The 24,485-nt window shown below is 46.0% G+C and overlaps 1 protein-coding gene across 4 annotated transcripts in view; it reads right to left on the bottom strand.

The window, feature by feature from the left end:
• PRIMPOL (primase and DNA directed polymerase) overlaps window positions 1–24,485 on the bottom strand; it is a 790,131-nt gene that overhangs the window by 30,833 nt on the left and 734,813 nt on the right. For 3 of the 4 annotated variants that reach the window (XR_011282268.1, XM_069631491.1, XM_069631493.1), the window contains 2 exons: window positions 1,185–1,267; window positions 1,058–1,104 (listed from right to left, as the gene is read on the bottom strand). Coding sequence is in view for 3 of the 4 variants with exons in the window: in XM_069631491.1 (XP_069487592.1) it covers window positions 1,058–1,104; window positions 1,185–1,267 (130 nt within the window). In the remaining variant the exon portion in view is untranslated. The remainder of the gene's footprint in view (window positions 1–1,057; window positions 1,105–1,184; window positions 1,268–24,485) is intronic. The other variant, XM_069631492.1, reaches the window with a different exon arrangement.

The raw sequence follows: 24,485 nt of genomic DNA, 5'->3' as shown, positions 1-24,485 counted from the left end.
GAAAAGAAAAGACTACTTGGTGAAAGATATATGTCCTCATTATGAGGTTGGCAGTGAAGGGAAAAAGTGGCAGTAATTCTGTTACCGCCCCTTTTTCCCACACCACCAAATTACAAGTTTGGCGGAATTAACAACAGCGAAATTACCGACTGGTAATTCCGCACATTTTTGGAGGAAAAGTGGAGGATTTACCTTCAGCTTGATGTTGGAGTTGAATCTACCACTCCAAAAATCAGTGGAATTACCACTGTGTAATTCTGTCGGTGGCAATTCCACCAACGGTTCCCAGTAGAGTCCAAAAAATGGGGACTTATACCGCTTACCATCACTTGGAATCCCATGGTAAACCCAAGGGGCGAAGTGGTGGTAACGATATTTTCGTTTGTGGCATTTTGGCAGATTTACCGCTGAAATACTGCCAAACTCGTAATGAGGTCCATAGTGTATTTGTTCCCTTTTGTGTTCAAGAAAGAAAGCATGTCAAGGTAAGTGAGGATCTAGAGATTGCAAACATAAGACAACAGCAGCTGCCCAACAAATTTGCATCAAATTGTTGGGCAAAATACAAGACTTCCACTAAGCCAAAAGGAGGATGGGTCGATAGTGTTCAATTCGGAATTTTAGTAAAGAATACCATTTTGTATTATATCAACAGATGAATTAACTACAAATCATCTTGTTAATCTGAATACAATGCCAATTAATCCCCAATCATTTATCATACTCCACTAGTAGCCGGCACCCTGGCAGTTTAGACGTCATGCTTATTCAATCCTGAGACTCTCTGAGGTACCACCATACATAGGTGCCATTTGTGATGGTTCGGTCACGTATGTGTTAACAATGTCAGGTGGTAGTGAAACGTGTTCAGCATATACACACAATAAACAAACACTACTGTTATGGGATGTAGGGTGAAGGTGAGTGTAACCCTGAGCAAAGCCACTAAGTCGTCAAATCACTACACAATAAAACATACAGTAAGTTACACTAACATTCAGCGAGAACATAGAGTCTCCACTGGAGTTCTACAAAGTGTTTTGAAATGATAACATACCTCTTTGAAAAGAGATGGGAGGCATACCTCACGTGGCAGTGGATAACCTGAAACAACAACATAATGTATAACATTGTACTAACATACATTTTACAAACCACACTTAAAATTTAAATCTGTGCCTTACAGTTTGATTTGAAGTTCTGGCCTTTGCAGACAGGATCATGGCATTTCTGATACCAAACTTCTCTTTTCAGATCAACAAGAAGCCTTAAAAACATAAACGTTGCCAAATTGAAATACTACATTTTGGAAAGCAAGGAGAATGACAACTACTTGTTAAACTGTTTCTTTGAAGCAGAATCACAAACATGCAAATAATACCCACTGAAATGATATCTGCAATTGTTTTCATATGTATTCGAAATTTGATTGGGCTGTGTGTTGACACGTGCCCCACTACATATTGAAAGACACATAATTCAATGGCATTCTTTCTGCAGCTGTTCTGGCCACTTTAATAGATCATACAGTAGTGTCAAAACAGACCATAATATACTACTTGTGTAACACTTTTTCCCTTTTTGTATAACTCCAGATTGTAACTCCTGTGTACTATAGCACTGCACCTGCCTTTACCAAATTGTGTTTAACCATTTGAATCATTTTGACAATCATCCACCACCCGCTACCCCCTCAAGAGTTAGCGTGGCATGGCTCTACGTGGAATTATTGGCGGTCCCCTAGATGCCCTTGAGCAAGACCCTGTGATTCGCTAATACTCTTACACAGAATTTTGGCTTCAGAATCTTTTTTTTTATCACAACCAAGAAGCAACAATGAACAAGGAACCGCAGACAAACACTCCTACGCATGTACACATCCCCTTGAGGATGACGGTGGTTCTTGGTAGGGCACTCCCGTGCCCATTTCTACTTAATCACATCATCAGTCGCTGCAATCCTCTCCCTGTCTTTCACCAGTGACGTGGTGAAAAGTCTGTTTCGTCTTCTCAGGGGCGACAGTCTTCCTCCACTCAGTATGGAAAAACACTGTTGAGATAACGCAGGAGGAAAAAAAAGCTGAGTGCCTGCAGGAGTTATGAAGACAACGGTGCACACGGTTGGTTCGGGGAACATAAAATTATACCTTATTTGAAGTGGAGAGTCTTCCATTTGAACACAGGCCATCCAGCCTGTAAATCCATTCAGACCAAGTTCCATAGGGTGACCACGCCTATCACCACAGTTGGGCAGAGCGGACTGCCACTCGATTGCAAATCCTCTAATTACAATAGGCTCCAAGTGACCAGGTAGCATTACCCTGACAATACGGTGCCAATTTGAAGCATCACTGTGGACTGCTGATGTCTTACCCGCTGCCTTGCTGCCAGTTCACAAGCCGGACCTCTGATCCCAAAATGGAACCGTAAACGGGCAGCTTAGAGAGTACTTTAGAAGTCTGGCGAACCACTGCAAACCTCAGTCAGAGAGATTTAGACAGGGCTATAGGCCTGAGGGAGCTTCACAGGGCTAAAATCTCCTTGTCCGTCACTGCCTTACCAAATGTCAATTTGTTTATTTTAAGAAATGCTCTTCCTGTGAGCCAGTTTTTCATGTTCCACTCACAACCACTTTGGAGTCCTAGCTTCAGCCTTTCTCCACACAGCACTAAGGAATGTACTATTTCTTTAACTGTCCAACCTTTTACATATTCCAATATTAAACACAGGAATCTGGTTGCCTCATTAGTCTAATAAGATAGCATAAGAATTATGCGGTTACCTTGTCCAGTTATACATATTTCTAAACTTTGTGCACCATGCACTTTGCCAGTAGCTGTGACAGACCACTTGAGTTGTTTGCTTCAGTGCTGTTCCAGGGTATTGCTTTTTCATGATTACATCCTACAATCATCACATATTCAAATTATCGTACTAGAATGCTTGCGCCTGTAAATAGGCTACCCTCCCTCTGCCACAGATTCACTCAGGCCCACAGAGGATTTGTTGTGACCACATGTTTACACGAGGGTTACACTTGCACAACTAGAAAGTGTGTTACCAATAGCGCTGGCAAATATATTACTGGCGGCATACAATTGTCAGAATCCACCCCTAATTTCACACCGCTGGCGTGCCTCGCTAACAAATCTATGCACTTAGTGTAGAATTATTGTTCTTGCTCCCTCCTACTTCGAGTGTTTCTACGAACCAAAGCCCTGATCGTGCTGATCGTGTACTGTAAGCAAAAACACACATTGTACTCCAACTTAATGTGTGAAAATATATTGTGATGATGATGATCAACAGGACACACAATCATCGTCCATATGGTTCAACATTTTTATTGTTTATAAAGAGATGGGTGTTGGTAACACATAGGCCACAAGGGAGTCACTCCACAAATACGGTAGTCTAACATTAATATTAAAGCGTCAATTTGGGATACGTCAATGAATCTATGGTCTTACAATGGGAATCCTGTCCTTCTCACAGATCCATAATCTAATCTAACAGTCTCTTCACTAAAACTCCCAACTCGATTCTTGGCTTCAAGGTCCCTGGGATAAAGTGCATGTCTCTTCCTACCGCCTACTAGCATGTACTTCTCTTATTTTAGGTTGCACCCATATTATTAACTTCTATTTGTGGGTAGCCCTTCTGGGCCAATGCCACCAATGATGTATTTGATTCCCTCTTTACCAGCAAGTATTTTCCTCCTGCTTGTTTAGAGTGGATGACGCACGCCTAATGGCAAGTATTTCTTCCCCTGTGCTCAATGCATTAGGTTGTGTTTCTATAACCCACTAGCCAGCGGGTGCTCTACAACTTCCTCAGCTTTCTTTGGGTGTTGGCTCTCTTCCTAGCCTTTGCAAAGGGGCAGCAACTGGCTTTTCATACGTTCTCTCCTCTTCCGGGTCTGATCTCTGCCAGTGTGTGAGGTAGATCGCTCAACAAGCTCCAGGCCTACTCTCGTCCTCTTGGCCTGGTCTCTGCCAGTGCCAGGTACATCTCTCAGTATACTTTGGGCTACCTACTACTGTCTCTGGTTGTTGAATAGGCCAGCCTTTGTGGTGTTCCCCTCAAAACATTTCTGGCTTTCTCCCTCAAATGTGTATCACAGCCTTCCCCAGCACTTGGGTCCCTCTCAGCCTCTCTTTCTCTGCTCCAGCCACCTCCAGGAAACAAGTCCAGTCTGTGACCTTCTCCGACTTAATTTAAGGTAGCTAATTATTCTGGCTGATGAAAGTCTCTCCTCTGATTGTTTCCACTGCTTTCTTTAATCTGGGTCCCTCGGCTATGTATTGCCCAATCCTAATCATGTTCCCCAGTTGCCTTTGATTTTATAAGTATTTCTCCTTGGTTCTATTCTCTCTTTCTCTTTTGTCATATTGCTTAATTGATCCTTTGATGGTGACGAACAAAGCCTTATAAATTCATGTCACCTTTTTGTGGTCAGGCAGAAGTAGACTTGCCTGCATCCATCCCTGCCAAAGGAACCCCAGGTCTTCGTCAGTACTCTTAAAGAAGCTTGGGAAGCCCTGGTACACTGTGGGTGAGATTCTTCTGGGCCGGGGAGCAAGCAGGAGCCTGTGTACACCTTTCTGTCAGCCATTCGATTAGGATGTTCTGCAGTGCTTTTGCTTTACTTGACCTTGTTCCTGGCTCATGGGATCTCTGACTCCCTGAATGTGTGAGGAAAGTGGGGTGCAGCCCTGTTGGACCTTAGTATATGGAACAAGTTACTTACCTGTAACTGTTGTTCTCCAGCATGGGTCTGGCATGGATTCACATGCTCATGAATATTCCCTGCCGTCAGGCTGGGTATCCTCGGTAAGAAAAAAAAGCAGTCTTGCTTTAAAAGCTTGAAAACTGCCTTTCTCTCATTATCCATTCACTGACAACTCGGTCATACTGCCCCCTTCCAATGACGACAGTCTCCCTGAGTCCTGCCCCTGGCAACCATCTTCAGATTCAAAGCACGTGAGGTGCCAGTATGAACCCAGAAGAGCACCGGAGGGAAGGAGCGAGGGTTTATGTGAATTCAAGCCGCCAGACACATGCTGGAAAAGAACAAGTTACTTACCCCTGGTAAAGTTCTTTCGACTGGATGTTCCTCCCATGTATTTCTAATCTTATATATTCGTCTCCAGCTTCGGCTGCTTCAGAAAAAATGTTCTCTCTCAGCAGAGGGCGCTGTGCATCGAGATGGTCGACTTGATGTCCCTCAAGGGCTTCAATCTCAGCTGACTCCATCATTGAGTACATGTACCATGGGCAGCGCCCGTTGGCTTCGGTTCTGTTTTCTCGCCGCCCATATGCAGAATTACCCCTCTTGTTAAGTGCCTTTAATTCATCAGACCTTAAAAGAGTGCAAGGTCTAAAGCTCAGAAATGTCTACAGTGGGGTAGGTTTGGAGGGCGATGAGGAATACATGGGAGGAATAGCCAGTCGAAAGAACGTTACCAGGGGTAAGTAACTTGTTCTCCGAATGGATTGTGTCCTCCCACGTATTCCTCATGTTATGATAGACTCCCAAAGCAGTATTGCTTTCTTTTGAGGAGGGAGTAAGAATTTGAGAATTAATGTTTGTCCAGAATGGAGCATAGTGCTGCCTTCCCAAATCTTCCTTCATTGTTAGAGGTGTCTAAACAATAATGTTTTGTGAACGTGTGGATGGTTGACAAGATAGCTCCCTCACAGATATCCTTTATCGGAACTCCCCGCTGCAGGGCAGAGGGAGTTGCCATGCCCCTAGTGGAATGAGCCCTTAAACCTTCTGGGGGATCTTTCCAAGCTAGCCTGTAACACTCTGAAATAGCCAGTATGATCCATCTGGATAGAGTCTGTTTGGTAACTGACAGACCTAATCTGTGTCCTCTATAATCAATGAAACGTTAGTTGTGCTGTCGCAAGTTTGCCATCCTTGAAACATAAAAGCTTAGAGCTCTCCTCCGATCGAGTCTATGAAATCTTTCCTCTTCCTTGCCAGGATGAGGGGAGGATAGAAGGCCGGAAGCACAATTTTCTGTGCTAAATGGTATTCCGATACAATTTTAGGTAGAAAAGAGGGTTTGACCTTAAGGACAGGTGGTAAAGAGGGGTTTACAGGATAATGCCTACAACTTACCATGCGGGCTGATGTTATCACTACTAACAAAATCGTTTTCTAAGTTAGCAGCCTTAAAGGGCAGGAATGGAGTGGCTCGTAAGGAGCGCACATCAAAAACTTTAAAACCAAGTTAAGGTCCCGAGTTGATATTTGGAATGGTGTAGGAGGAAACACATTTGTGAGCCTTTAAGAAATTGAATTATTAAGGGTATTTTGAAGTAGGATGCCTCTTCCGAGGTGCACTTGAATATGGAAAACGCTGCTAGATAACCCTTGATTGTTCCAATCTGGAGCCCCGGATTTTCCATATGTAGTAGAAACGATAACACCGTACGTGTATCACAGTGAAAAGGGTCCACATAATTTTCCCTACACAAGCTGCAGAACTTGTTCCAACGGCAGCAGTAGATGTTATGTTAAAGGTACTTATATAGCGCACCGTCACCAACGGATTTTTCCCCAGGCGCTCTGGCGGATATGTAAACAGGAAGGACGGGTACGGTTAGTCTGGAGGAGGGGAGCAGGAGAGTGGGAGAAGTGATGTACTGTTGGCAGCCTCAGCTCGGTATACACCGAGTGCTGGGCTTTGGTGCTAGTATCGAATCGGGCGAGACCTCGAGTGCTGTAGGTGATGTTTATGTGTTGTTGATGCGGTGTGGTAAAGTGCGTGCGGATTGCTGGGTGAGAGATGGTTGTGTGGTTTTGTGTGGTTTAAGTATGCAGAAGATTGAGGGTTGGGTTAGTAGGGTCTGTGTCCTGATTCAGGTACTTTCTGATTCCGTTAGAGTTGTATCCCCGTCGGTTTGGTTGATGCCGGTTCCTCATGGGCCGACTCGCTTTGTTGGTGCTGCGCTGACCCTGCTGTATCATAGTGAATATTGTTTGGATTGATAGGTGCATCTGACCCTTTCTTCGGTGTGGGATTGCGTTGGTAATATCTCTATTCTCTTGTTATCTGGTGTGACACTGGTCAGTTGAGGTTTTGAAATGGATGGGAGTGGTGTTGATGTGGCGTTCTAGTGCTTCCGTCTTGGTGAGCCTGTGTATTCAGTCATTCATTTCCTCCTGTAATGATGAAACATTCTGTTTCTTACCTACTGCATTGGGGCTCGTGGTGTAGTCCTTCCTTCCCCCCCCCCGTCTGTTGTCCTTAGGTCTGTTGGGAATGGCTATAGTTTAAGGTCATGGTCCTCTGGTGATTAGTCCTAGTGTTTCTGTCTTTGTCTTGCTATGTATATGGTCTTTGGTCGTATTGCGGCTGTCTCCCGGTTAGTCGTTTAGTATGTTGTGGGATATTTTCCTGAGGGATTTTCCCCCATTGATTGTATAAGGATTTTGTTGCTGGCTTTCTGGCCGAAAGCAAAATCTCCATTTTGTCATCCGGGAAATCCCAATCCTTGTACCTCAGCCTCTCGGAAAACATGCGTGAAGGCTGAGTGGATAGAGAATCCAACCCTCCTCTCGAAAAGAAGGTCCTCTCTTTGTGGAAGACATATTGGAGGGCAGATGGACATGTCCAGAAGGTCTGGGAACCACGTCCTCCTGACCCAATCCGGGGCAATTAGGATCATGGGTTTCCCGAACTTTCTCAACTTCCTGATCACATGAGGAATGACGGGGACTGGAGGAAACTCCCAGTTCAATACGAACGTGTCCCCTAGAGCTCCTCTTGGAGGAAATTCCCTGGAGCAAAACAGTTTGCACTTCTAGTTGATACTGGTCACGAACAGAACCACTTGAGAGATTCCCCAAAGGGTGAAGATCTCTTGATGGACTTCCTGAGCTAGTTTCCACTCGTGGGAGACTGCTCTGCCTGCTCAGAGCATCCGCCGCCGTGTTCTTCTCGCTGGATAGGTAGACTGCTCATAAAGAGATTCCTTCTTGAGTTGCTTCTCTGCACAGTGGTAGTGATCCTACGCCTACGATCTTGTTGAGGTAGTACATGGTCACTGTGGTGTTGGTCATTATCCGGACATTCTTTCCCTGTACAGAGGTCAGAAAAGCCTTCAGCGCTAATCTGGTTGCCCTCAGCTCCAAAAGGTTGATGTGTAGTTTGGACTCTGATGTCAGATCGTTGGCATGGGTTCCCCACCCGGTAAATGAGGCATCCGTCACAACTGTGATCTCTGGCCATGATTGCCAAAAAGGTTCTCCTTTCAGAATGTTGTCTTGCAGGGCCACCAGAGAAGGTCCTGTGCGACAATGCTCGGAATCTGAAGGAGGTCTGACATCCTGCCTGAGAATTAGGACCGCTGTGTCCTGAGAGCCCATTGAAGGGATCTCATTCTCAGGTGAGCCTCTGGCAACAGAAAAAAGTAGCATGCCATGAGGCCAAGCAACCTCACAAAGTCAAAGGCCGGAAGACGCTGGGTACTCTGAAATTTGGTGACCATCTGGAAAATGTGAGGAGCCCTTACCTTGGTTGGCGAGGCTTTTCCCCAAGGATGCATCCAGGACTGGGCCAATGAACTGGGGTCTCTGAGATGGTATAATGTGGGACTTCTTGTAATTTAGGGAGAAGCCCAGTCTGTGGAAGGAGTGGCAGGTGATACTGAGATGTTCTTGGGCCTGTTCCGGTGAACATGCCATGATCAACCAATCATCCAGGTAGGGGTAGAGGTGAATCCTGCCTCTCCTGAGACTCGCTGCCACCACTGCCATTAACTTGGTGAAAACCCTTGGGGCGGAGGTCAGCCCGAATGGCAGAACTCAAAATTGATCACGAGACCCGCCAATGGCGAACATCAGGTACTTCCTATGCTTGTAATGAATTGGCAAATTAAAGTAAACATCCTTAAGGTCCAACGATACCATCCAATCCTGGAGCTGGAGGGCCTGAAGGACCTGATGTCCGGTCCAGTCTTGAAACTTCCTGCAGGAGTGATGCTGGCCCACCAGACCCCCTAAGTATGCCTGCCCAATAATCTCTTAGTAGAAATAACTACCAAGTTGGCAAACCCAAGGGGAAAGGGGAATGGAGAAAATAACAAAATGCAGATCTTCACTTGCACTCAATGATGCCCTCTGGAACTGGATTGATAGATGATGCCTCAGTGCCTGTGAAAATCTAAAAAAGGTACACAGATTAATATTTGCTCTGTCCTTATTTTTTATGCTGCTATAATTATGATTTGCCACCCACTTTCTTAATACCTGCTGCCTATGCTGGATTGCTGATAGGCTTCAATTTAATTGCAATTGGGTTGTCAAAAGTTTGAAGTTTGTCTTTTTCTTTCACTGAATACTTCCTCTTATATCTCTTGGCTCTGCTTTATATCACTGCTGTCTTACTTCTTCACACTTCCTTATTAAGTTCTAGTATCTTTTTCTTTTGCTGCTTGTAATTAAATTACTTCTGAAAATATTTCTTTCTTTTAAATTGACTTTTTCTTATCTTCTTATTTTCCTTTTGTCATCTCATCCTCAAAAGAATTTCTGTTCAAAAACTAACATTTAAAGTTTGCAGGTAAAACTACTAAGTTATGTACACAGAAAATATTAATATTAGCACATTGAATATTTCGAGTTAAATACACTCTTACTGAATTGCTTTTACTTAACGTAGTCTTAATGAAACTGAAATCCTCAAAAACGAAACTGCAGATGTATTCTGTCTTGAAGTCTTGAAAATTCCACTCAGAGACCCGACGCACCGCGATGCGCAATCTCCACAAGAAGACTTGAAGATACGAAGATACGATACGAAAATCTCTTCAGGAAAACTCGACGGACATGACGCGTTTGACGCGTACATCATACTAGCGGCTCCTTTACTAGCGAATAAACGCATGCACGGAAGAAAAATAAAATGGTACAGGTTGTTATTAACCTAAATGTTAGTGTAAAACTAATAACATTAAACCGATTAAAAAAATAACTGCGCGCCTGTTATTGGTTATTTACTCAGATCATTGTGCGCATGCATTTAGAAGCACACGCTGCCTCTTGCAAGCTTGATTCAGCGCTCTCTCTACACGCGCGCACTGTAGGATATACCTTGCTATCATAAAATTTATAACAGTTTCTTAGTTTTACCAAGTTAAGCCTTTCTTGCGCTGGTACTTCACTTTAAAATACAGTTCTTTCCTCTCAAATAATGAAACTATTTAACCCAAAATGCAATATCTTATCAAGATTGACTCAGCTTGCTTCATCTGTAAATGTTCTTTTTTCAATTCAAACTCTAGCTTATCAGGAATCTTCTGTAGAATATTCTTCTCCTTGTATCGTCACACAACTTGAATTTCTTTGGATTCTATTAAACTTATTTACTAAGCTAGGAAAACTGCAACCTTCCTCTTGGGAAACTGGAATTAAAGGCAGTTTAGAATTCTTGTAAGAATTCCAAACTACCTCACCACTCTTCCAATCATTGTTGCTGAAAGGAACCCCCATCTTGTTTGGGGAAACAAATGCTTCCTGCTGGTTTTTTTTTCATTAAGGAAAATTAACATATTAACAATTCCATCCATAACATAACCCAAACATCATTCTACTAACATCTTCACTAAAAGTATGTAAATAGTGAAACTAAAATTTATATCTACTTGAATCTCCTTAGTGAGTGTTTTCTGAAAGTATGTGTTCTTGAAATGTACCATGGAATCCTGACACCTGAGACCATCTTCAACTTGTCCATCCTGAGGAACTTGTTCAAGTATTTCAAGTCCAAGATAAGTCTCAGTCCTCTGTCCTTCCTGGGGATTAGGAAATAGGAATAATACCATCCTCTGTTCCTCTCCATCAGAGGTACTGGTTCTACAGCACCTTTCTCTAGCAGGGTCAACATTTCCTGCAAAAAGAATGGATCTGGAACATTTCACAAATGGCTTCCCGGTGGATGATTATGAGGTTTCTGTATAAAGGGGAGGAAGTAACCCTGGGCTATTGTTTCCAGTGCCCATGCATCCAAGGTAATACCTCCCCATTCCTTCAGGTACTGTGACAGTCTGCCTCCCACCGGGGTGTCTTAAGTCAAGACCTCAGGGTGGTTTTGAGGCGGGTGAAGCAGCGGCTGATGGTAATGATGCTGCTGTTTGGGCAAGCTTTGCACCTCTCCCTCGTCCATCATGAAGGAATCTTCTCTGTCCTCTTTGACCAGCCTGTCCTTTCGCTCTTCCAACTGAGGAGTAGTAGCAAAAAGACCTACCCCGCCAAGATGATTCGCTGGGGTGAAAAGGCTGAGACTGCCCGATGGCGGCACCTAAGGACTTGGCTGCCGCCTTTGAGGTCTGCAGCTTTTCAAGGCTTTCATCAGCCTTATCTCAAAATAAATGGGAGCCATCACAGGACATGTTAAAGAGTCTGGATTGTACATCATGTGCAAAGCCTGACTTCCTCAACCACGCAAATCTGGTATGTGTCATGATCTCTGTTTCCAAAAGGTCAGGACTTACCCAACTCCCTTGGAAGCAGACCCATAATCCAGGTTCCGAGTGCCAATCAGTCCCAATTGGGACCTTTTGGACCCTGTCCTGGCGCCAGTGGCACCAGGCTCATAAATATGCCCAGTCCCAGCGCTGGAAGCGCCGGGCTCATAATGCTTGGGTGGACTTACCTGCAGCAGACCATGCTGCTTACTTACCTGCCAGTTGAGCCTCTGATCCTCTTCTGTTTGGGACTACTTTTCCTGTTGGGTGGGGCAGGAGCCACTCCCTAGGTTCAGAACACTGGAACTCTTCTGGAAAGCAGGAACTCTTTTCTTATCTAGGCGAGGCTGTGGAAGGAGACACCTAATCACTACAGGAGGCTATTTAAACCACACCCGATGGATGAATCTTGCTTTGCGTTATTCTGCATCCTCTGCAGCAGAACGCTCATCGTGTCTTCTGCATCTGATCCTGGGCCTAACGGAAAAAGGCTTACCATCCTGAATCCAGTCTTCAGCAACACCTATAAAGACAAGAAAGAACAGGTTAGCACTACGGTCTTCAGTGACAGCTCATCTCTTACCTGGTCCATCGGCTGTCACCAACGCCTCGCGCTGCATTCTGGCATCTGAAAGACAAAGGCTTACCTACTCTTCGCGTGCTCCGGAGGTCTTCGCACTGCATTCCGGCATCTGAAAGACAAAAGCTTACCAACTCTTTGCACGCTCCGGAGGCCTTCGGCGCTGCAGCCCGCATCTGAAAGACAAAAGAAGGTGCGTTTGAAGACATTGGGTAACTTTAATACTCACATGCCATTACTCCTTCCCACGCCAAACCCAGTGGGTATTCCGGCACCCTTCAGCAGCTCCGAACTTGTACCTGCAAGATAAAAGGACAGTTAGTGCGTATCGTGAAGCAGGCAACAAGCGCTTACTTACGTGCTTCCAGGCGCTTCTATTCCTCAAACGGGTTCCATCCTCAACTCACTTCGGCCCGTCATCCGCCATCGCCGGAACCCTGCAAAACAAGAGACATCATTACAAAAGACTTTTAAAGACATTTGAAATACTGGGAACTTACCGTTCGTGCAGTAAACGACGGACAGCAGTCCTCTGAAGTCAAGAGGCCTGCACCCTTATCCAGTGAAGAAACTGGTTACGGCACCCTGCCCCGAGGCAGATGGAGAGCACGGCGTTCACTTACCTAAGGTGAGAGCGTTAACCTTTGGGGTTCTAAAGGAGAAGAGAAAGGGAAGAAGAGAGAGACACCCAATAACCCAGTTCATTAATCCCATATTTTCTATCTGCAGACATCTTACTCTTCGAGTCAGACATACAGTGCACAGAGGTCCAGCCCAAAGAGCCAACCGTGTGTTACACATCACCTTTGAAGATACGGTACTCGCCCAGTCAAGACCGGCGCCTCTGCGGGAATCAGGTGAGCGTTACAGTATGACAGTGCTTGCCGCCATGGCCCTGCTGACGCTTTCAGCAGTGTCCAGATCTGATTGCCGCCTTGCCATCCCTCATCAGGTTCATGAAGCCATCTCTTTCCTCACCTTCAGTGATGTGATGTGATCAGCCGCCATTGCTATGCAGTCCCACAGTGGGAATGTCAACTTTGCAAGGGCACATGTAGAATTAGCAAACTGTAAAGCCATGCTGATAGCAGAAAAGACTTTCTTTGCCCAAGAGTCAACGCATTTGTCATCCCTTTCAGGGGGGTATGTTTGGATACTGTGAGAAAACAGAAGGTGTCTCACCCACTAGTCCCCAGGGATCTGTCATCTGTCATCCAGGTGGCCAGGACACGGCCATTGCTTTTGGATCCAGTTCCTAGGGAAACAGCAGTTCCGAGATGGCAGTTTAACGAGAGAAGAAAGACGGCAAAACAGAAAGTCTTCGATGTTGATACAGTAAAGAAAGTTTGTGGCAAAGTAGATAAAGTTGGTGTGAGCCTGGCAGAGGGAGATCAATTGAAAACGTTGTGTTAAAGTGTGTCTGAGCCTGGCAGAGGGAACCCGGGGTGAAGCGAAAATCACCCAAGAAGGTTTTGTGTTAAAGTGGGTCTGAGCCCGGCAGAGGGGTATGGGGGGTGAACAGAAAAATCACCCGAGAATTTGTACAGAAAATCCTAAGAAGAAAGGAACTTTGATGTTTGTCGAATTGCATCAGGCCCTCTGAAAAAGAGACTGTGAATGGCAAAGCGAATTGGGCACAGAAGGCTATAATGTTGAAGATTTGAACTGCACCTTCGTGCTAGGGAAGCCAGAGACTGTACTACGCTCGCTCGAGTTTGCCGTCTTGTCCCATGCTGAAAATGTGGAGAAGGGAAGCCAACGGCTTGAATATCCTGATATATCATTTCTTGAACACTTTCCCTTTGAACTTGTCCTTCCTGAGGAACTTGTTCAAGTATTTCAAGTCCAAGATAAGTCCTCTGTCCATTGTTTCCCACACTATTTGTATTTAGAGACAAGGATTGTCAATAGATTTAAAGGTATAGGCCCTTTTATTTTGACAAGACACCACTAGGACTACGTTATTATTATTTAATGGTGGTAGCTTGCTCCCATCTTTAGATTTAGGATTAGGTAGGCCTTTTTCAAACCCAGTTGAAGTTCAATAAACACCCTTGAACTGTGATCACTTGTGTCTGTCTTACTGTTTTGATACCATGCCTCCTTATAGTACGCAGCTTGCTTGGAGGCAGATGTAGCTGCTTGACTACTAGAGTTTCCGGGATCGGATGTATCGACACATAGCCAGGGTTGCTACTGGATGGCCTGTATTTTTTGTCAGATTTTTGTTTACTGCAGGGCTGGACTCTGGAGCCTCACAGTTTGCCACAACACTTTTTTGGAGTGCCACATGAAAGGGTAGTATAGGGTCATATTGAGAACCTTTGTCTAATATATCTGTAAGGTCGTCCTGTTCAAATGCAGGAGCTGGTCTATTCCATCCTATGAATTCTACCACTCTGGACACTAGCTTCTGTATGATGCATCTGCATGATCTGCCGGGTTCGGTTTCCCAAAATCTAGCACTAGGGAGGTGTCTACTTCACTAGCTGTCTGTAGGGTGTCATGTAGTACCCTTACCCTGGTCTTTTCTGAAATGAAACACAGGGACATTAGTTTTCTTATGAATACTAGGGGTATCCAATTGAAGACCACATGGTGGGGTTTCATCAGATGTTTCATATCCCTCACATACAGATATCAAGGACCTGAAAAAAGCATTTTTTTGGTAAAGATTTAAAAACCTTTTCCTGACTGAACGCGTCGATGAATGTACAATCGGCTTCAATGTTTTTGTATCAGTGTTGACGTCAGTGGTGTTGATGGAATCGACAACTTGACTTTGCACTTGTGCTCCGAGGGACTCTACCCTCGACTCAACGGTTTCTTCGATTTCTCATCTCGTCGAATACTCGAAAACTCTCGAGAAGTTTTAGGATTATGACCCGGGCTCGAGGGCGTGCAGGGTTTTACCTTGGCATTATGCTTGTCATCGACCGTAGCACGGTCACTTTTCTTATCTTTCGAGGAGGTTGAGGCCTGATTTTTTTTTATGACGAGGAGTGTCTGCTTCTCGAGTGTGATTGTTTTTTTTTGAGGAGAGGAATATCTCGACTCGTGGTATGACCCAAATTTCAAAGGAGTTGACAGGGATTTGGGGACAATCCTCCCCACTGATAGTTTAGCTTTGCGCTCTTTTAAGGCCTTACTTGTCATCGACTGACAGGATTGACAGTCCGCCGTTACATGCTCGACTCCCAGGCACCAGATACATATCTTATGCCGTCCACGTTGGACATTTTGGCGCTGCATTTTAGACACTTTTTGAAGCCTGTTTTCGGAGTATTCGGAGCTGAAGATTAGGCCATTTTCGAAAACTGAAGCACGCTGTAATTCTCAAAGCAATCGCATTTGTGTAAAAACAGAACTGTAGCCAACGGGCACTGCACGTGGTATATGTCCTTGCCCACTGCATCGCCGCTCTCTGCCCCAACTTTTAGTGCTATGCGGATGACACCAAGCTCATTTTCAGGCTACCCTCTACCTCCTCCTCTCCTTCCTTCATCTCTCACTGACTGTCTGCTATCCAGGAGTGGTGTGCCACCAATGACCTATGCCTTAATGCCAGTAAGACTGAGATTCTCCTCATGGGCACACCCGCTCCCTCCGTTCCTGTTGCTCTCTGGCCGGTCTCTCTGGGTCCTCTTCAAGTTCCCAACTGCAAAGCCAAAAACCATGGGACATCTTCGACTCCACAATCTCCTTCTCTCCTCCCATCTGTGACATCTCAAAGAAGTCATACTACCAGCTGCACCTCCTCAGCGGTATTCTGCCTTTCCTTTCCTTTCCTTCCCCCAGAAGCGCACTGTCTCCAGAGCCCTGGTTCTCTCTAGGCTGGACTATTGCAACAGCCTCTTTCTAAATCTGCCTGCTTCTACTCTCCGCCCTCTGCAACTCATCCAGAACAGGACTGCAAGACTTGTCCTTGGCCTCAAGCCCAGGGATCGTATCGCTCCAGGACTGAAATCTCTGCATTGGCTCCCAGTGGCTACGAGGATTAAGTTCAAAACCCTCTGCATCTTCCACAAGGCCTTCTGAGGACTGGGGCCTCAATATCTCCAACACGCTGGTCCTAAATATCTTCCTTCACGAGCTCTTTGCTCATCTGCCTCCAACTCCCTCCGGGTCAGTTGCTTCTCCAAGCAACGAGTTGGTGGTAGATCTCTCTCCTTGGCTGGTGCCTCCCTCTGGAACAGCCTCCCTCCCTTAAACTTGAGGAGAACCATTGCCGGTACTGGAAACACCTCAAAATCTTTCTCTTTGCTTCTGCTTTCTCTCCTCCTCTCCTCTGCTGGCCCATGGCTGAAACCGGTACTGCACTGGCTACTTGGACACCCTTCTGATCCCGGGCCCAGGTCTCTCTCCCGCCAGTGTCACACACCTGCACTGCCCACCTGGCAACCCCTGCACTCTGGGACTGTTCTGTATCCCTTCAGTCCCCCCACCAGACCTCGATAGCTGATGTCCGCACTTACCCTTGCCACTTGCTGGGCGCCATTTTATTTATTGGTATTATCTATTCCCTTGTACTTTCCGTTCCTCCCTTCCCACTCACTTGCGCGATCTGAATGACACTTGGCCTAGTAGGATCGTTGTATGTCCCCTTGTTCCCCTCCCTTGCCTCCTTGCGCCTTGAAACACTTGTGTATAGGCGCGTTATAAATGCCATATCATATCATATGTACTCGATGAGGACGTCAGCTGAGATGGAAGCCCTTGAGGGACATTGAGTAGACAGTCTCAATACAAAGGGCCCTCTGCCGAGAGAGAAAGGTTTTTCTGAAGCAGCTGAAGCTGAAAATATCATGAGGAATACGTGGGAGGACACAATCCATTCGAACAACAGTTACAGGTAAAGTAACTTGTACCTTCTCCAGCATCAGGTCTGGCATGGATTCACATGCTCATGAATATGATTATACAGCAGTACACACACACACACACACAACCACAGGATGTGGTTAGCTTAACAGAAGTACAAACACTTATCCCTGAAACTGACTCGCCTCAAGCAAATGGGTTGCGCACCACCGCTTGGCAGACTCTGGACTCCTCCCTGGAAACCCATGTCGGCACAGTAGAACCTGGTGAAGGTGTGTGTAGACCTCAATGTAGCAGCCCTGCAAATATCCAGCAGGGGAATCCCAGAGAGAAATGCTATAGTTGGAGTGATGGCTCTGGTGGAATGAGCTCTAGGCCCACCTGGCAGTGGTCTGTTGGCCAGTAGATGACAGTGCATGATGCAGCCAGAGAGCCACCTATATATGGAAGCCTTTGATAGGGTATTTCCCTGATTCATAGAACCAAAGTTCACAAAAAGTTGAGAAATCTTCAGAAAATCCTTTGTGCGAGCCACAGAACTTCAAGGCCTGAGCAATGTCCAGCGTATGCAGAGACCGTTCAGCAGCTTAAGCAGGATTCGGGAAGAAGAATGGAAGTACCAAGGGTTTGCTAAAGTGGTATATAGTCAGAACCTTGGGCATAAAGGAAGGGTGTATGGGCATTTGCAGGAGAGAGCTTGCTTTTCACAGAGCAGCCTGCCTTGGGTGATAACCACCAGGAATGCTGTCTTACAAGAAAGAAACTTCAGGGGAGCCAGATGCAATGGTTCGAATGGTGGCCCCATGAGCCTGGTGAGGATGGCATTGAGCTCCCATGCAGGTGCAGGGGCCTTCACTGGAGGAAAGGATCTGAAGAGGCCCTTCATGAATTCTTTGAAGAGTCTGTGGGACCCCAAGGATGGTCTGCCGAGCGAGCGGGTGTATCGTGATATAGCTGCCAGATGCACCCTGAATGAGGCATGGGCCAATCCAGCCTTAGGCTAGCGACAGTAGGTACGGCAGGAGCTGTGGGGCTGTGTCACGCAGAGGCTCGATCTTTTGGGACCTGCACCACACCTTGAAGCACTTCCACTTGTGCCTGTAACACGATAGTGTAGATGACGCCCTGGCCTTGGCAAGAACTGCTTTACATTCTATAGGAAGAATAAAGTGGCCAAAGTCTAGGGCTGCAGGACAAAGGATGGTCGCGGATTGCATCATGGATTTTAGGTGTTTGTTGAGGCCTCACAAATCCAGGATCGGGTGCCACCCCCCCATTTCTTTCAGACCACAAAGTATCTGGAGTACACTCCGCAGCCCTGGAGGCGCAGAGGGATGGGTTCTATTGCCCCCGTTGCCAGCATGGCTTGCACTTCCTGGAGCCACTGGGCCATGTGCAGCTCCTTCCTCAGTGGAGGTCCCAGTCTGGGGCTGAGTCAGGCTTGCTTGGGTGTTTGCATCTTGCCTTGCGGGCATCAGCGACTCTGCGACCCTCCTCCGAAGGCTTGCAACCAGCATTTCTATGCTTCCTGCATGCTTCCTGCACCGTGGAGCGGAGGGCTGACGGTAGGAGGTAGAGGCGTATCCTCTGGAAGAACTGCTGAACTTTCCCCTTGAAGATCGAAAAGGAAGAGGACAGACGCTGTTGCATCGGTCCCTAGGGATCTTGCTGTCTCTGTGTCTGTCTTTATCGCCTGCAGCGTATCATCCATTACCTTTGCCAAGAGGTTATCCCCGTTAAAGGGCATATAGGCCACCTTGGCCTGGATGTCTGGTCTAAAGTTGGTGGCCTTCAGCAAGCCTTGGCACCTGAGTGCCACACTATTACTCATTTGGCAAAAACCTGAATCTGCGACATGGCTGCTGTGATGGCGTGGTCGGAAGCCACCTCTCCTTCCTGAAAAAGGGTGAGAACCTCTGTCTTCTTGTCATCCAGCAAGAAATCTAGGAGTGGGCCCAGCTTGAACCAACTCCCTGTCACACCGGGCTAAAATGGCCAGAGCATTAACAGCCTTGGCGATTGATGCTGCCTTGCATATGACCTGCTTCCCCATTGCATCCAGCTTCTTTCCTTCTTGATCTGGCAGGACCATAGACTTGGAGGACGGGTTCGCAGACCTTTTGCTTGCTGCCGCTGAGACCACAGAATCTGGTGAGGGCTGTGATCTAAGGCACTTGGGGGCGCAGTCCGGTATCCTGTATTTTTCCCTAGTCTGTCCCGTTTTGCTGGTGCAGAGCTTTGAATCTTCATTAGCGCGAGGCCTTCCTCCCACACCTCATCAAATTAAGGGACAGACATTGTCTTCCTAGCCGATGTGCGCCTCTGGTAAAGGAACACCTCCCTTTTCTTTTCCTCAGGCACCAAGTTGAAAAGGGTTGATGCCCTTGCCATCCTGGAGAGGAAAAACCCCACCTCATCTGGCAGGAGAAGCCCTGGGAGTATCATCAGCACCTATCGGTTCCCCATCTGCAGGATGAAAGTCGTCAAACTCATCCGTGTCTGTGGTGTCGGTATCAGTGCCCATTGAAGTATCCGTCTGGGGTGCGTCCCCCGCTTGAGGTAGCTGAGCGATGCCTGTGCAGAGGCCTTGGAGGACTGAACTTGGGTCGCTCCACGATGGGGCTGCTATTGGTGGCAGCCGCTGTTTCTCCGATCCAGTGAACACAGTGAAATTATCCTGAGACATGTCTCTAGAGGCCTGTGGAGGGGGCACTGATGGAGGGCTAATGCATCTTACTGGGATGGTATGCCTTGGTGACTCCCATGCTTATCGGGCTGATGCCACCTGTGTCAAGGCATTAATGCAACATTTCCTCCTCAGAACTTGTGTAGACTGTCATCCCTGGGCTGCTTGCGACCTTCTTCTGATCCCTCCTCGCACCCGGTGTGTGAAGAGAATCCATTGGTGGTAACAGACCCTTTGGTCTTGGCGCCTCCTTCAAAGAAGAAGATACCACTGGTGCCTTTACCGACTAAGTAGTGATAGTTAACGTGGCAGTATTCATCGTCGGAGCGGTCGTGGGCGCTGGCGGCAGCGATACTCTGGATTTCTCCCAGATTGTCAGCAGTGCCATTGACAGATAATAACAGAAAGGCAGTTTTCAAGCTTTTAAAGAAAGACTGCTTTCTTTTTCTTACTGAGGAATCCCAGCCCGATGGCGGGAAATATTCATGAGCATGTGATTTCATGCCAGATCCCATACTGGAGAAGGTTACTTAATATAGGGGGTGGCTTGAACGGGGCACTGCTTCTTAAGGTGTCAATGATGGAAACATGTATGCCAGTCTTTCTTCATAGAAGGGGGTGGGAAAGCAGTACTATGGTTATATAGTAGTGGTGTTTAGGCCCCTTCCTAACTAATATACATTGTCTGTACAGTTTTATTCCCTGGCCTAAGGACACGTATTGATATGAGGCACTTGGAGAAGCACAGGGAAATCCTCCATAGCTCCCCAACATGCCCTGTATCTTGTAGTTTGGCGGGCATCCTTAATCCCGAGAGGTCTTTGGGCTGGAAGAAGTTCAGACCATGCGACTTTATCACAGGATCCAATTCTCAAAGGAGAATGACCCGATTAGCTAATTTCCAGTCCCAAGGGTATCGTGCTGTCACCGAAAAATATTTACTATGCCGCCATGGGCCAAAAAGGGGATGGGAGTGTGTGAGACCTCACTTATGTAAAGGCTGATGCCTTCCCAGCAGCACAACTTGAAGATGGGGTGCATTGGCGAGGATTAGCATGTGTCTTCTGTCCATAGTAAAAATAAGAAATTCAGTCCCAGCTAAGTGGAATCCCTTTGTAGTAAATGTGATACATAGGCCCTCATTACAACTCAGGCGTTAAGGGTTAACGCCACCGTTAACCCTTAACGCCTGATTCTGATTTTAACGCCTGCTTTTAGCAGGCGTTAAAATCCATGGCGCTAACCCGCCATGGTGCTAATTACGCCGCCGTAATTTACGGCGGCGTAATTAGCACCTTCCCCACTCCCATTATGCCCTATGGGGCAAAAATGGGAATGGGGAAGGGAAAATGGGGATTTACCGCCCCACTCACCTTGGAATGGGGCGGTAAATCCGCCATCCACCATGGTGTAAACAGAGTTTACACCATGGTGGTAAAGTTAGTGCACTTAGCACCAAGGTTGTAATGACCTCCATAATATTGATATCTTTTTGATTATTTTTGCAGCAGGTGCGTGAAATTTACGGGACAATTAGGAGGCTGGAATATTTTCTGGCCTCTTGTTTATTTTATTTTTTATTTATTTGTAATTCTTATGAATGCCAGGGATTTCAGCCAATCTGAATGTGTGGAAAATACTGAAAATCCTAATTGGCTGAAAAGATCATGCTCCACATTGTGCTGGAATAGATGGTGAATAGCTATTCGAGGATCCAAGAGCGACAAGACTTGTCGCTCATGTGAAAAGGAATCAATGGCAGAAACACTAAAACACCTAGTGATACTGTCCAAAAACCAAAGAAAACAGAATGACTTATCTTCGCCCGTTGATTTCTAACGCATGGACGCTACAACCAGAGGATCTGAGGAACAGATTGATCTCAGGCGAAACAACTAGATGGTTTGTGGCTATGGCTATGGCGAAACTAATAGAATTTGCCTTGAAAAAGATAAACCAGCAAGTGGCTACCGGTAATCTGCAGACAATCGTTGAGCCACCCAGTGAACTGGACAAAGACGCAATTCCACGTACCCGTTCTCCAAGGCAGAATGCTAGCTCAACAGGGTGGTGGATTTACGAGATGTGATCCTTCACGCATGAAAAGAGAGTTCGAAACTTTGATAAAACTCAGTTTTAGATGAGTAAAAATCATATTAAAAAAAAAAAGATGGTGATGGGGTGACAAGTCCAAATTCTGCACCAAAGGATGAATGGCACAGAGGTGGATTTTTCTCCCAATCTGCCATTCCATTCCGCAATCTGAACATTGCCAATGTTGCACCCCTTAAATACTACCCTATAGTGTTTTGACATCTGGCCATTCAATTGTGATAAAGTTAAAACCTCTACTATCAACTGTTTCGGGAAAAATGCAACTATATAAAAAATCTCCAGAAAAAGCTAGTTTTCCATGTCCATCTCTAACAAAGCTAGTTTTACACTACCACATCAGAAGCATACTATCAAGCACGTCCCAACGGGTTTGTGGTGTTTTCTTGTAGGGTAGTGCTCAAATGACAGGAAACAAACTGGTGTTTTAGTGGGGTGGTGCATCCCTGACATTACAAACAGACCTGATCGCTACATCATAGAGCGCTAGCTAAGTGGTGTCGCCCATGCTCCTCTCTGTCTCTAATGTTCCCTCTAAACCTGGGCCTAATATCTGATTTGGGTCATACAGTAGTAAGGTCAATGGCCCGCTTGTACCTGACATAATATATAACTGCAAAATGTGTTGGCTAAGCCAACAGTTTGGGCTTTTCTATAGACAGAGAGGTTCCCCCCCTGCCATATATTTTTAACATTACAACTTACATATTTACTGTTTTTATTACTAATCTTGGATATACAAAAGAATAAAATGAAAGATGAAGAAAAGGGCAATTTTTATTCGGCTATATTAGGACCATAAAAGGGCTTAAATCCCCCTTCACCGCCATATATCCTAGGTAAGCTACACCTCATTCGTCCCATACCCCCATACGCACAATAACCCAATCAGCATCTTGCTTCCACTCGCATCAAACCCAAAATCAGCTCAATGATCATCAATGTTCACTCCACAGTACTAAATGTAGAAACTGCTGATGCCAGCACAACTCACATCACAGATGCACTATCACAGAGACATGGCTCACCCCTACCTCTACACACATGCTGGATGTCCGCATCCCCACAGGCTACAACAACCTACACAATGACTGCAAAGGGAAGACTGGCTGAGGGCTTGCTATTGTTCACTAGACCTATGAGCATGCACCCTCCAGAAGCAAGTCACAATGGCATCCATGGACCTCCTCACCTGCCACTTACCTCTCCACTCACCCTTAAACAGATACCTTAATCTACAGAGCCCCCACAAACTAACCAGGTATTTCACAACAAAATCACAGACCTCATCACAACTGCATCTGTCAACAACACAATGGACAACTTCCTTTGAGACCTTAGGAACAAAATCAAGAATAAAGCCACCAAGAAAACTAGAGAGACTCTACTTGAACTGCTTCACAGTGTAAGCATTAAGCAACTTGTTAAAGAACCAACCTGCATCAAAAGCAACACATTCGACCTGGTATTCACCACTTTTCCATCCATCATATATGCCGATCCCCCACCTTTGAACTGGATAGTCCACGTGGCCCCACCCATCCCACTCCAACACACATCTCTTTCCCACAAGGGCCAAACCAACCAAGACCCCCCAAAGCTTCTTCAATAATAACCCCAAAGTTGTGATGGAAGGAAATCTCATCACTGTGGCCTTCACATCCAGCCCCTCAGTAAATGTCAACACTCGGCTCAGAGCGCTAAACCAGACCCTCACAGAGACCACCAACACCCATGCAATACTGAAACTTCGACTCAACAATCATAAATCTTCCGCACCTTGGCGCACACAGGAACTCATCCACCAGCAAAAAATGTTCTGGAGACCTCATAACTTTGAGAACCATTCGTTCAGTGTGCAAGACACTCATCACCACAGCCAAAGCAAACTACTACACAACAACTGTCATGGAAGTTTTTAACAACAGTAAATCAATTTACAAAGCTGTAAAGCACTGCATCAATCCCCTTTGCAACGCGAGTGGTCTTCGTGTGACCTCTCATTCATATTATAAAGCGAGGGGTGAGTGGGCACTACCTATAATGTGCTGGTATTTATAACAATTTCATAAACTATTGAGTGTACATAAAACACATCACCAAGAAGACTCAAACATCATGGTACCAGCTTGCCCTCCTTCGCAAAGCCAAACCTCTCATTCCTTATCCAAGTTTCAGAACAGTAGTCCAAGCTCTTGTCATCTCCTACCTAGACGGTAGCAACCCCCTACTTGCAGGGGTCCCAGGTGCCATGATGGCCCCTCTGAAAGCCACCCATAAATAGCATCATGCCTCACAACGATAAGAAAATTCAGCCACATCACCCCCATCCTCAAGGAGCTGCTGTGGCTGCCATTCAAGGATGCATCATTTTAATGACAGCCTATATCCCCTACAGAGCAGTCGCAACCAAAACACCATTCTACCTGACTGAGAAACTCATCTCCACCGGCCAGCATATCACCAGGAATCACATTACCAGAATGAAAAAAAGAGAACCACAAAAGGGGAAAAACAGGAAACATGCCTTTTTCCTTGATACCTGGCTGTGGAACAAGTCATTGATGTAGATAATGCTGGCCCTGCCAATCTTCACTTAGGGAAGGACATGATGGTCCTACTGTCCACAAAATGGCTTTTCAATCGCTGATCACTCCACTCAATCCGACTTCTCCTCCTCCAGGGCTCACCCACCTCCCCTGTTTCTCCTACACACTCAAGCTACCTCCGCATCCTACTTGTAAACACCTGGGTGCAGACCCTGTGTATAGCACTGTATTGCTTCAAAGCTAGCGATGTTCACAGT

The sequence above is a fragment of the Ambystoma mexicanum genome, chromosome 6q (genome assembly GCF_040938575.1).
Source record: "Ambystoma mexicanum isolate Mex_15411 chromosome 6q, UKY_AmexF1_1, whole genome shotgun sequence".
NCBI lineage: Eukaryota > Metazoa > Chordata > Amphibia > Caudata > Ambystomatidae > Ambystoma > Ambystoma mexicanum.
Note: the sequence above shows the minus strand (reverse complement) of the source record. Positions and strands in the feature narration are given on the sequence as shown.